This window comes from Papaver somniferum, chromosome 1 (assembly GCF_003573695.1).
Source record: "Papaver somniferum cultivar HN1 chromosome 1, ASM357369v1, whole genome shotgun sequence".
NCBI classification, from domain to species: domain Eukaryota; kingdom Viridiplantae; phylum Streptophyta; class Magnoliopsida; order Ranunculales; family Papaveraceae; genus Papaver; species Papaver somniferum.
Genome location: NC_039358.1, coordinates 38,218,149 through 38,232,466, shown reverse-complemented (window position 1 = coordinate 38,232,466; position 14,318 = coordinate 38,218,149). Strand labels below are relative to the sequence as shown.

Genomic DNA, 14,318 nt, shown 5'->3' with positions numbered 1-14,318 from the left:
GTTATCCAAACGGGCTATAAAAGATTTTGGATTTCTAGAAAAGAAAAAAAAATTGTAAGTTGTGAACAAAATTTAAGTTTCTGGTCATGCTATTGCGGTTTTGGTGAAAAAAAATGGATTTTTGTCTGGAATCTTTTATAATTACCCGAGAAATGTGGCGTTACAACATATTATGGCTGGTACCATATTATCATGGAGTATTACATTATTATTGGGTTCCTTTTCCAGTTTATTTGGAAACAACGGAAGATAATTTTGCAGGCCACTTCTCTGCATATATAGTTCAAAATCATGTTCCAACTTGGAAGGTCGCTACAAGATTTATGAATTCCCGCTTTAGAGCTTTCTTGTTACGTGACCCTCTAATGAGTAACGGATGCATGTAGGTGGTTATAGTTTTGGGAATATATTCAGATATTCTGCTCTATAATGTATTTGTGCACATTGTATGTGAATGGACATTTTCTTTGATGAAAAGCTGCAAGCAATTCGTTGAAGGCATTTGGTTGAATGAACGGTATTATGACTCTGCTTACTAGTTGAAGAAATTCGCTCACTTAGGTTGAATTTCATGTCTTTGTGAAATTTTATTAATAATCAAGTTATGTAAAAGAATAATAAAAATAATAAACAAACAACATCATTCTAATGCTGTAATTTGAACAATTAAAGTAACAAAATTGAGCAACAATGGAGCTCATGAACGTAGACGTGTATGTATAATTCTCAAGGTTTGTCAGTGCCTCCTCCTCTACTTGGTTGATTAGGCTTAGGCGAAGGAGGTTTTTGTTGATTTTGAACAGCTATACGAACTTTTATCGGTCCTCTCGAGCTCTTCTGCAATAATGCTCTCATTTCTGCTGCAAGAAAAATTGATCCAAAATTAGACATGAAAATAACAAATACACCATGCTTCAAAAAAAAAGAATATATATATATATATATATATATATATATATATATATATATTTATATATAGTCAACCGAATGTCGTATGTTAGCTATTTTTGGATTGTTCTGTATTAAGGTATACCTGACAGGAAGCTAGTGTCGCCGTATCGATCTATGAAGGTTGCCCTGCTGGTTGCTTCTACTTTAGACCCGTATTCATTTAACATTGGCATCATGATCGCCATGGCTAACAGAAATGCCAATAGACAAATCGCATTGCTAGAGGATTTCATTTTTCTTTCTCCTGTCTTTCGATATAGCTTGCTTCTATTTTGATTCTAGACTTGTAAATGGTGTGTGCATATATATAGGTTTGGATGCTCTATCATGCATGTGTCTCATTTCATTTTGTGCGTTTGACTTTCCAATACTTTTGCTTCGTTCTTGTGTTGGTCATCTTTGAATAATTATAAAGAAATAGTTGTTAGATTTTTGAATAAGATAAAGTCTCGTTATTTGAATTGAAATACCTCAATTATTTGTCCGATCAATTATTTGTCCGCCAACGAATGTTTCCTATCAAACCATTGAAGAGTTTCGTGGAATGGAAAAACATTATGGGCAAGAAAAATACAAGTGATAATTTATATACTTGTCTTCTGTGTACTTGTGCACAAATTAATAACAAAAATAACATATGTACTTATTTTATTCTTTTGCCAAAATAAGAATGTAGCAACTTTTCCCCCACAAACATGTTCAATGAATAATGGGGATTTGGAGCTACTCTAATAGGGCTAAAGAATATGGTTCTAATGACGTCGATTTAATTGATTCAATTAATCGTTATCTAAAATTTTAAATTCATATGTGTTCACATTAATCGTTATTTAAAATTTTAAATTTAATGGATGTCGATTTAATCGTTATTTAATAAGTTAAAATTTTTCTAGAAGATGTCTCCAATTAATCTTAACCTCCTTGACTAACATATAGATGATATTGCTTGGTTTCGAGTAGAGTGTTCTAAGTGAATGTGAGTTTAGAGGTTCATATAGAGGATGCCTACCCATCTTAGTCGGTTTCTATTTAATTAAAGTTAACTTTTATTTAGACGTGTTCTAAGTGAATGTGCCTTTCTGTTATGTACCTGGGGTGCCCTGACTGTTATTATGTGTGCCTATCTATCTTCAGTCATTGGTCTATTAAGAGTGTAGAGAACCAGGCAGATGTTGTCGCATGACTGTCTTAGAGTGGTCGATGTTAGGGTACATGATTGGTAGCTATAAATATGTAATAGTGAGAGAAAGAGAAGGCAAGTATAATGAATGAACTCCTTACCTTGATTGCGTTCACCTGAACCAGTTTATCTTCATTTTTTCTTCTCAATTCGTCCAATTTCTACTTCTCTCTATCGTCTAATCTTCCCTACCTATCTCTGATATCTCTCTTAACCCCCGGATCTTCATACAAATTGTACTAGAACCATACATTTGGCATCAGAGCCGTTTCTTTCTTCAATCATGGGTACCAACAATTTTACACTTAAGGAACTATCTGATTTCCATAGACAAAATTTATCCAAATTCACTGATCTAGATACTAAAGTAACCAAGGTAAGTCAACAATTAGATGAAAAATCCACTAATACGAAGTCTTATCAGGAACAGACGAACGATAGTTTGAAATTACTCTTCAGTCAGATGGCTGAGCTGATTCAAGCTTCTCATTTCTCACAGCAACACAATGGAGATCCAGGAATTATGGGTACGCCTGGGTTTACACCAGTATGAGGTAATAATCAATTTGGTCATAATTTTCCAAGCGAAACATTTTATGGTAGACAACAGCGAGCTCCAAAGATCGAGTTTCCTAGATTTGATAGAAAGAACCCGCGTGGATGGGTACAGAAAAGCGAGAGGTATTTTCATATTCATAACACAGAGGAAAATCAGAAGGTCAATGTCACTTCCATTTATTTAGAAGGTAAAGCCGATAAATGGTTCCTTAATTTTCAAATTGGTAAACCTTTTCTATCTTGGAGAGAGTTAGCAGATGGTGTATATGCTAGATTTGAAAATCCAGTGGATGATAATTTTATTGGGAGTTTTAATAAACTGTGCCAAGTTACTACGGTGGAGGAGTATTTTGAAAAATTTGAAGATCTTAAGGCTCTTATGTTGAGCAGTAACCCTCATCTAACTAAACAGTATTTTGTAATGAGCTTTATCAGTGGGTTGAAAGCTGAGATTAAAAACTATGTGTTGATGTTTCATTCTCCTTCACTTCTACAAGCTTTCTCACTGGCTAGGATGCAAGAACAAAAATGTGTACAACAAGCTAAACCCTCAAGGCCATTCCAAAGATCATTTACTAATTCATTTACCAACATCAGGCTATATCAGGCTACTACTCCTCAAATTCCCCCTAAGACAATTCTAACCACTACCACAGTTTCTTCTCCCTTTACACTAAAATCTGCTAGTACAACCCCAAAGTCCAGCCCACCTATACCACCCATAAAGAGGGTTGACACAAGAGAAAATGGGGATAAGAATAGAGAAGGGTTTGTGTTACAATTGTGATGTTGTATACACTCCAGGCCACATCTGTAAGAGGCAACAACTATTTATGGTACAAGTAGAGTATCCAGAGTCTTCTGAGGAGGTAGAAGAAGAAGTTTATGAAGAAGCTGTGGAATCTCCTGTGGAGTCTAATATGGAGATATCCCTACATGCTCTAACTGGTGGTGTTGTTGGTGATACCATAAGGATTCCTGGAGATATTAAAAGGCAAAAGGTGTCAATACTTATAGACACTGGAAGCACTCATAGCTTCCTTGATTGTGATTTGGCCAAGAAACTGACCTGCTCCATTAAACCTACATGGCACATGTTGGTGACTGTTGTTAATGGGGATAAGACTATCAGTACTAGCATATGTCCTCGGATACAGTGGACAATGCAGAATCATCACTTCACAGAAGATTTAAGGATATTACCCTTGGGAGGTTGTGACATGGTGCTAGGAGCAGACTGGTTGAGAAGGTTAGGTGACATGACTTTTAACTTCTCCAAATTAAGCATTTAATTCAAATATCAAGGCAAAAAGATTGTACTTACTGGTGAACCTGAACATCCAACCTTGAGAATGATGAGCATTGAGGCTACAACAAAATACTTCAATAAGAACAATCATGGCAACTATTCTCCATTGCCCCTGAATCTCCAACTCCCACCACCCCTCCAGCCATACTTTCACTATTTCAAGAATTCCAAGATATATTTGAAGAACCCAAACAATTACCACCTACTAGAAATCTGGATCACACCATACCCCTCAAACCAACTTCCACACCCACTAGATAGAGGCCTTATAAATGCCCACATAATGGGATAGTTTAACATCTTGTAAAGGAAATTCTCAATTCAGGAATCATACAAGCTATCCATAGCCCCTTTGCTACTCCCATTTTGTTAGTTAAGAAGAAAGACAATACAAGGAGGTTCTGTGTGGATTATAGGAGGCTGAATGATATCACAGTCAAGGACAAGTTCCCAGTTCTAATCATTGAAGAGTTGCTAAATGGACTAAATGGGGCAACATACTTCACCAAAATTGATTTGAGGACTTGCTACCACCAAATAAGGGTTCATGTGGCAGATATTTACAAGTCAGCATTTAAAACTCACTAAGGGCATTATGAGTTTAAGATGATGCTCTTTGGCCTGACAAATGCTCCTGCAACTTTTCAGGCCCTCATGAATGAAGTTTTTCAAGAACATTTGAGGCAATTCATATTAGTTTTTTTTTATGATATTTTAGTTTACAGTTCTTCCTTACAAGAGCATTTGAAGCACCTCCAGATCACTTTTTCTTTGTTAAGATTTCACAAGTTGTATGCAAAGGTATCCAAATGTTGCTTTGGGAAGACATATAATACATTGGTCACATTATCACTACAGAGGAAGTTAAGGCAGACCCAAACAAGGTTTCATGCATGAAGGAGTGGCCTACACCAACCAATATTAAGGAGCTAAGAGGGTTTCTTGGGCTCACTGGCTATTACAGGAAGTTTGTACAAGGGTATGGGTTCATCAGCAGGCCACTCACTGAGCTTTTGAAGAAAAATTCATTTTTTTGGAGTGAGTCAACCACAATGGCCTTTGATCAAATCAAAAGAGCCATGACTAACACACTAGTGCCGGCCTTACCAGATTTTTCAAAACAGTTTATTGTAGAAACTGATGCTACTGACACAGTTTATGAGAAGGAATTACTAGTTGTGGTCATGGCTGTTACTAAGTGGAAGCAATACTTACAAGGAGGAAAATTTATTATACAAACAGATCACCAAAGCATCAAATACTTTTTGGATCAAAAGATTACAATTGTACTTCAACAGAGATGGTTGATGAAGCTACTTGGTTTTAATTATGAAATCAAGTAAAAAAAAGTGCAGATAATATAGTTGTTGATGCACTATCCAGAAGACCACAAAGCAATGTTGAATGCAGTACCCTAGCACTCTCCGAGCCAACTTGGAATCTTGACATACTTTCCAGCTGTTGATGGTGGTTTTTAGTTCAGGGGTAAAATTGTAAAACCTCACATTTAATGTGCCGTCACTCTGCAAAGAAACATAGCCATGTAAAGTGACGAGTGTTCAACCTCTCCACTGGCGTATTTATTGAGCAACTCAATATGTTCACATGAAATTTATCCAGACTGATGCACGTAAGCAATAATCCGCCATGGATTAGTAGGTGCAAAGTCCTACCCAAAATCAGAAAGCAAAGAACAAAGGAGCCGCGGAGAAGGAGCAACAATGAGAGGAAGCGTGGCCATGCCATAGGCCAGCCGGCGCCACTTGTCCACGCCCCATGCTACCCAACCGGCCCTTACTCCTTTGTCGACCAATCAGGTCGCTTTAAACCTGCCACACTCCCATGAGTTGTGGCTGGGCCCATACTTGCCAACCCCATTTCCCATCGACCAATCAGGTCGCTCTAAAGTTGTCACACTCACACCAGAAGTTTAGCCATGCCCATGCTTGGCCGACCCTCTTTTTTGACCAATCAAGTTGTTCTAAACTTGCCACAGTGTTAAAAATGGAAAACTGCGCCAGATGATCACGAAACCAATTGGCTTTCCAAAAATCGCGCTAACATGCCAAACGTGCCAACCTACCTCCTGTTTGTGGCCAACGCCATGATAAGCTTAAATTAGGGTTTTCTAGTCAGAAGCAGGACTCTGCATTAATCAAAGCCCTAATTTCCAGTCGTGGTACAAATTATGCCACTTCGACCTCACAACATGCCACGAGTCGTGTGGGACCCATGAAGCCCTAGGAATGGCGCCATATCATAGCCACCCACGTCAATCCTTACTCTTGTGGCCGTTTTCACACCATGGCCTTGTCATAGTTCCTTTGGCACAACTATGGCACTGTTTGCACAAAAAGTGTCTCCATGCCGCGTCCGCATGCCACACACACTAATTAGGGTTTCGGCATTGCCAAACCCTAATTTAGGCAAAGTTGCTACGCCAACCAAGCCAAGTAACGTTCCCCAGAGCATTGGGATTGATGTGGAAACAAGGCCAATATTTCCACGCCACATTTCGGGTCTAACACCAATGTGCCAAAACCTAGCGGCCATGGCGACTTGCATCATCGTGCCACTGGCATGCGCCAGCTATGTCAGCCACGCCACCGTGTCGCAACACACGTGCTAATTAAGGTTTCGATACGCCAAACCCTAGTTTAGCTAAAGTCGCCATGCCAACTAGGTTAAGTGATTCTCCTAAGGCCTTAAGTTTAACTTAGCAACATGGCTAATGTTGCCATAGCCATATTTGGGTCTAACACCAATATGCCAAAACAGCTGCCACGGCTACACCACTGGCATGTCGCTATGTCATGGCTACGCCAGACGCCACCATGCCAATGGTGCCACTTTGCTATAGAACGAGATATGGCTATAATCAATGGTCATCCTTTCTCATGAGATGCAATCTCAGCCATCCAAATTCGTCACCGAACTGACAGACTTGTGGCAAGTTTTAGGCGACCAGCCGCTTAAATCTCGTGGCCATGCCTACGCCAGACGCCAGTTATACCACCGTGCCACTGGCATGCATGAGTTATACCAGTCATGCCGCAGTGCCACTGGCATACACCATAAACGCCATTGTGCCATTACCAAGCGCCAACAAAAGGTAGCCATAATCAACGGCCACCCTTCCTCATGGGATGCAATCTCAGCCATCCAAGTTCGCCACCGAACTGACGGACTTGTGGCAAGTTTTAGGCGACCAGCCAAGACGTTCCTAATAGCATCACATGCTATTTTCCTGCAACAAGACTCTTGACTTTGACTTGCCGCACATAGCATCCTGCTACATGTTTTCCACGAAAACACTCGAGACATCAAACATGTCACAAACTGGGGGATACTCATCAGAGTATTGGTCTGGCGGTTTACAGCGTGCGGCGTGCAATACGCCCGTTATAAGAAAGTGTCATGAAGCGGGACAATTAGTGGCGGCAAGAAGTAACGGGTGTAAACAGATCCACTTCCTTCATCATGGAAGCATGGGTTTCTGACGGTTATACGTTACTCCACTCTTCCATCACCCAATCGTTCATCAGCAACTTAGGACCCGACGGGTGATTACCCGATTGGACCCGAATTTAAACGGGTAATACCCGTTGGGTACCCGTTTATTCATACTTTTATTCATGTTTTTGCTAGTTTTAGCTTTGATATTTTACTCGTTTTAAATTTTTTTCTTACATTTAATCTTTATTTAGTACATTAATAAGAAATAATAATAAATTTTTATAAAAGTTATTTAAATCCACGCCAAAAAGAGAAAAATATTAAGTTTTTGAGGTTTTTTTAATAGTTTTCTTAAGACCTAATGGGTACCCGGAACCGACGGATACCCGGGTATTTAAACGGGTCCGGTTCTGGATCCACAAATTTAGGAACCGGATCCGGAACCGTTAGGACCCGGACCCGACCTTTACTGACCCTAAAGTGCACCCACCTCCTCTATCCTATTTCGTGTGTGAATGAGCATCTTCGCTAAAGGTCTCACCAAAGGTCCAAAGTTCGTCACAAGTATTTGAGTTCCAAGCGCTTTCATTTCTGGATCCTCCACGCGCAGCTTGGATTGTTCATGCTGTAACCAGCTGTACCAATTTCAATCACACCAAATCACGACCGATTCAGCCGATTCACAAACATTTTTTCTCTCCTTTCTGTGGTCCCCAGCCTAACCCGCCAAAATCACACAAGAAAAAAGTCACTATTCAATTCGATTTTCATGACCGCCAAAAACACACACATAACAAGTGAGTATCTTATTCCATTGGCGGGAAATCCCAAAAAAAAGCCCTCCAAAAATTAAAGAGAGGGAAATTCCGAAATGAATTTCAAAAATTAAAAATATCTTTTTATCTTTAATATAAACCTAACCCTAAGAGACCCCAAAACAGAAAAAACTAAGTCTCATCCTCCCTCTTCTTCCTCCTCATCTCCGCCTACAGGGTGTTCGACAAAATTCTCCACTGAAGAATTATTTTCATTTCTTAGATAAAGATGTATGTTGTTAAGAGAGATGGTCGTCAAGAGACGGTTCATTTCGATAAAATCACAGCGAGATTGAAGAAACTAAGTTATGGTCTAAGCGTTGAACACTGCGATCCAGTTCTTGTTGCACAGAAAGTATGTGCTGGTGTTTACAAAGGTGTTACTACGAGTCAACTTGATGAACTTGCTGCTGAAACTGCTGCCGCCATGACTGCTAATCACCCAGATTACGCTTCGGTATGTGATTTTATTCTCTGGGTCTCTCTTGTTTTTTCGTTTTGGGGTTGTCTGTGACTAGATCTGATGAGTTTATTGGTTTTTGGTGTAGTTGGCGGCCAGGATTGTTGTTTCGAATCTGCATAAGAATACGAAGAAGTCGTTTTCTGAGACGTGAGTAATTTTTATGACCTAATTCGATAAATTACTTAGATTATCGATTAGATCGGTTGTTTTGTTCGATTATGGGGTTTTAATTTGAGATTATGTGGTTATTACAGGATTAAGGACATGTACAAGCATGTAAATGATGGTTCTGGATTGAAGGCTCCTCTTATAGCTGATGATGTTTATGAAATAATCATGAAGGTAATTTCCTCTGATTGATTTGTCGATTTAGTAAATTTTTATGGTTTATGTTTCTCTTGTTGAGGGTAAATGTCCGTTTCATTGTTAGATTAAAGCATGATTATGGGTTAATCTGTTCATGAATTATGATTTTGTTCTGTCTCTATAAGGTCTCGTTATATAATTGGAACTGTTTTCATTTTATTTGGGAAAAAAATCCATGCCCTAGCCAAAACTTTCTAAGTCTGTAAGAGTATGATAAACTTAAAGGTTTAGTCTAATGATGTCTCTAGCCTGATTTGTTTGTTGATTCAGTAAAAGCTATATGGTTTTTGTCAAGGGTGAATGTCCATTTCATTGTAAAATCTAAGCATAATCTGTCTGTGAACTATGATGTTGTTGTCTCTATATGGTCTTGTTTATCCCACAATATAAGGTGTACTTGTTATTTCAACCCATTTTCTGGGAAGAACCATGACCCGGCGAAAGCTATGTTCCTTGTTTAAATTTTCAAGATAAAATGAAGGCTTCTTCACTCTTTTGAAGACCTGAATTGGAAAGAGTATTGGTAGGCTAAATTTATAAGGGTTTAATCCCCTTGACGGTTGAACCCTTTGATTGTGTCGCTCCTTTTGATTCAGAGTAGTTTTGCAGCTAGTGTTCCCGTTTAAGTTTTATTTATTTATTTTTGGCAACTAAATATTAAGCACTTTTGACTGATCACTTATCTTCTTTTTTGTGTGTTTTAATTTCAGAATGCTGAGCTCCTGGACAGTGAGATCATATATGACAGAGATTTTGACTATGACTATTTTGGTTTCAAAACCCTTGAAAGATCTTACCTGTTGAAGGTTCAAGGGAAGGTTGTAGAAAGGCCACAACATATGTTGATGAGGGTTGCTGTTGGAATCCACAAAGACAATATTGATTCTGTTCTCAAAACTTACCATCTTATGTCACAGCGTTGGTTCACCCATGCTTCTCCAACTCTTTTCAATGCAGGGACACCAAGGCCTCAAGTATGTCCTATGATTTTTTGTTTGTTGTTTCAATATTAGGATTTAGTTTTATGGTACTGATTGAGATTTTATTGGAATTTGTAGTTGAGTAGCTGCTTCCTTGTGTGCATGAAAGAGGACAGTATTGAGGGAATATATGATACTTTGAAGGAGTGTGCTGTTATTAGTAAATCTGCTGGAGGAATTGGAGTTTCTGTACACAACATCCGTGCCACTAGTAGTTATATTCGTGGTACTAATGGAACATCTAATGGAATTGTTCCAATGCTACGAGTATTCAATGACACTGCTCGTTATGTTGATCAAGGAGGTGGCAAGAGGAAAGGTAATGGTCTTCTGCCTTGATGTACTTTCTTGTGTTAGCCTCCTGTACATGTACTTAAATGGTCATATATATATATATAGGTTTTTACTGTTGACTCCATACTTGTTTACCCTGAGTTTCTTTCCAATGTGACTTTATTAAAAGCTATTATCAACTTTCATTAGGTGCATTTGCTGTTTATCTGGAACCATGGCATGCTGATGTTTTTGAGTTCTTGGATCTAAGGAAGAATCATGGAAAGGTATGGTTGGACAGTTTGTTGAATTCATCTCCTGTCAAAATTTGCACACTTTTCTAAGATTTTTTTTTCACGAATATCTATCTATTTTAGCTGCGAAGGCCACTGGGGATCATACATTAATTCATACTTGTATCACTTATGCAGGAAGAACAACGAGCTCGTGATTTATTTTATGCTCTTTGGGTTCCAGACCTCTTTATGAAAAGAGTTGAAGAAAATGGACAGTGGTCATTGTTCTGCCCTAATGAAGCTCCAGGTATGGCTGATTGTTGGGGTCAGGAGTTTGAGGATCTGTACACGCGATATGAGAGAGAGGTAATTTCAGTATACTGTTTCAGGCATGAATGTTTGGTTGAGCTATACTGGTTTCTGATCACTACATTTCAAACTCAGGGCAAGGCAAAGAAGGTTGTCTCAGCACAGAACTTGTGGTTTGAAATTCTGAAAGCCCAGATAGAAACTGGAACCCCTTATATGCTGTTCAAGGTATTCTAAGCTGAAACTAGACATAGTCCCTTAATTATTTATAGGCCTACAGCCTTGGATTTCTGCTTCTGATTCATCTTTTCAATTTCAGGACACTTGCAATAGAAAAAGCAACCAGCAAAATCTCGGGACTATTAAGTCCTCAAACTTGTGTACAGAGATTATTGAGTACACAAGTCCCACTGAAACTGCTGTTTGCAATTTGGCATCTATTGCACTCCCACGATTTGTAAGAGAAAAGGTGAGCTGAAGACTTTTTTTCCACATGCATCATCTTTTTGCTTTAGTTTTACCTACTGTTTGCTTTCAGACTTTTCCTAATTACTCTTGTGTTTTTACGCAGGGTGTTCCAATTGAGTCGCATCCATCTAAGCTGGTTGGAAGTAGAGGTTCAAAAAGTCGTTATTTTGATTTTGACAAGTTAGCAGAGGTATAATTTCCATAATTTTTCGGCAGTAACCATATTTTGGTAGAGTTATGTTTCTTCATATGAAACTCATTGACTAATAAAGTGGTTTTCAAGTGTCGTCTTGTACTTGATTAATGATAAGCAAATTCTGATTATATGAACATGAATAGTGTTTCTAGGGAATGATAAACTGGTGCAACTTCTTATAGCAGTATTATATTTTCTCTTTTTGAGGGTTTTGGTTATATAAACACTCCGTTCTATTTTCTATTTGGACAGGTTACTTCAATTGTTACTAAGAATCTCAATAAAGTAATTGATGTTAATTACTATCCGGTTGAAACTGCAAAGAACTCAAATTTACGACACAGGCCCATTGGGATTGGAGTACAGGGCCTTGCTGATGCCTTCATTTTGCTTGGAATGCCATTCGATTCTCCAGAGGCTCAGCAGTTGAACAAAGATATATTTGAGACTATATACTACCATGCGCTGAAAGCTTCTTCTGAGCTGGCTGCAGTAGAAGGCACATACGAGTCATACCAAGGATGTCCTGTCAGCAAGGGAGTTCTTCAGCATGACATGTGGGGTGTAGCAGGATCAGATAGGTGGGATTGGACTGCCCTTAGGGAAATGATATCCAAGAATGGAATTAGAAACTCTCTACTTGTGGCACCCATGCCTACTGCTTCAACCAGCCAGATTCTTGGCAACAATGAATGCTTTGAGCCATATACCTCCAATATCTATAGCCGCAGAGTTTTAAGGTTTGTATTTTTCTTCTCATTGCACTCAATTTCAATCTGTAGTGCTTACACTAGTAGAATAATGTAAATAAGTTCTCATTTCTTGCTTGTCTATTTTCAGCGGTGAATTTGTTATAGTGAACAAACACCTTCTCCACGACCTAACTGAGATGGGTCTCTGGTCTCCTTCACTGAAGAACAAGATAATTTATGAGGATGGTTCAATAGTCACGATGTCAGCTATTCCTGATGACCTCAAAGCTATTTACAAGTATGGACATGATATTTTACTTCTATAATGTTTTATATATCTATGTTTCCTTGTTTCTTATCAAGATGTGCAATGAATGATTGCAGGACCGTATGGGAGATTAAGCAAAGGACTTTGGTTGACATGGCTGTTGATCGTGGGTGCTACATTGATCAGAGTCAGAGCCTAAACATCCACATGGATCAACCTAATTTTGGAAAACTTACTTCCTTGCACTTCCATGCCTGGTCCAAGGTATTAATCATGTTAATCTGAGATTTGGATTAATACTGTTTTCTGTTTAATTGCCTTGTAACGATTATTTGGTTATTCAAGGGTCTGAAAACTGGGATGTACTATCTAAGATCGCGTGCTGCTGCTGATGCCATTAAGTTTACTGTCGATACAAATATGTTAAAGGTAAGGATGATGCCGATCCTTTTATTTCCTCTTCATATTTCAGTTTTATTCTTAGCGCCAGTTCATCTTTCCTTTTTATTATAATTAGTGGCATAATATTTATGCGATTTGTCTTTATACAGGACAAACCTGTTGTGGTGGATGATGACCTTACTTCTAAGATGGCACAAATGGTTTGTTCATTAGAGAACCGAGATGAATGCATGGCTTGCGGAAGTTAAGTTTATTTCTTTCTTTCACTTAGCCTTGCTGAGGGAGTGCTGATGATGGGCAGAACTGCAACATTATATAGTCAAGGGTGAGGCTTGCTATTACTACTATACCGAGTGCTGTCTTTGAAGTTCAAAAAGAAAAGCTGAAAATAAATGGGCTATAATGAGTTGTGATGTAGCCAATTTCTACTGTGTTTGTGTAATCTAAGTATGAAGTCGGGAGTAACCAGTAGTGTGTGTATATATGTAGTTTGTGTTTTGAGCATTTGAATCTTTATGTTTAACTTGGTAATGACTATTATTATTTGTTCTTATAATCATAATGTCTTTACTTCAAAGTGTTTTCATTCTAAAGTAATTGATTTTGCATATGGTTATTACCGCGAATCATGCATCTTTAGTCTTATCATCTTTCATGTAATTGATTTTGCATGCTTCACCACATTTTGCATGCCCCAGTTCCAAGTCAGCCTGGTGAGCCGAGTCAGTTGAACAACCATCTTTTTGGACTTTTTTTGTTTTTTCAGTTAATCTCTTTAGATACCAACATGGATCTGCCAGCCATAACGAGTCAGGTTTCCACTTCTAAGCTCCTTGGCACGCAATAAACCTTCTCTAATAGCCCGCAATTCTGCCAGGTTGTACAAATGTTTTGCAAAGCCAGCTTCAAATTTTCCAGTATCATTACTAATGACTCCTCCCGTACCTGCAACTCCAGCCTTGTTAGAAGCTTCATCTGTATTAAGTTTAGCAGTACAAATTTTCTTGAACCAAGCAGGACTATAAGGTTCAATTTGAAGTTGAGCTGGCCACCATGCTCCAAACCTGAGATATGGCAGCTGGACAATTAAAGAATAAATGAAAACTATACTCTCAAGTCTTGCCTGCATAGAGAACAACTAGGGGCATCACAAATGTCTCCTATAATGCCTTTCTTTAACATTTAGCTCGTTGTTAATAAACAACCAAATGAAATTCCTAAGTTTTGGGGGGCAAGGAAAGGTTATAGGAGACAAATGAGACATCTACACGATGTGGGACTAAACTACTATAAGCTAAATAAATTACCAACAAGTGCTGTTTTAACTTGCAACTTTCCTCCCCAAATGTGATTTTTTTATGGTTTCTCTCCTTGACACACAGATTTAGAAGAAAAG

The 14,318-nt window shown here is 38.5% G+C and overlaps 1 protein-coding gene across 1 annotated transcript; it reads left to right on the top strand.

Annotated features, from left to right (window-relative positions):
• The first annotated feature begins 8,095 nt into the window (after positions 1-8,095).
• Positions 8,096-13,515, top strand: LOC113283524 (ribonucleoside-diphosphate reductase large subunit). The gene is made up of 15 exons (XM_026532817.1): positions 8,096-8,726; positions 8,818-8,879; positions 8,987-9,074; positions 9,809-10,072; positions 10,157-10,397; positions 10,562-10,638; positions 10,783-10,953; positions 11,032-11,124; positions 11,216-11,365; positions 11,468-11,554; positions 11,813-12,300; positions 12,401-12,550; positions 12,637-12,784; positions 12,866-12,949; positions 13,072-13,515. Exons 1-15 carry the CDS (start codon positions 8,499-8,501, stop codon positions 13,168-13,170), a joined length of 2,430 nt encoding a protein of 809 aa, XP_026388602.1. The 5' UTR covers positions 8,096-8,498; the 3' UTR covers positions 13,171-13,515.
• Positions 13,516-14,318: the final 803 nt, after the last annotated feature.

What these genes read in the sequence shown, in the direction of transcription:
- LOC113283524 (XM_026532817.1), top strand. Translation starts at nt 8,499, where the DNA reads ATGTATGTTGTTAAGAGAGATGGTCGTCAAGAGACGGTTCATTTCGAT. An exon ending in CACGATTTGTAAGAGAAAAG is followed by an intron (nt 11,366 to 11,467) that starts GTGAGCTGAAGA and finishes GTTTTTACGCAG; the next exon opens with GGTGTTCCAATTGAGTCGCA. An exon ending in ATTTTGACAAGTTAGCAGAG is followed by an intron (nt 11,555 to 11,812) that starts GTATAATTTCCA and finishes CTATTTGGACAG; the next exon opens with GTTACTTCAATTGTTACTAA.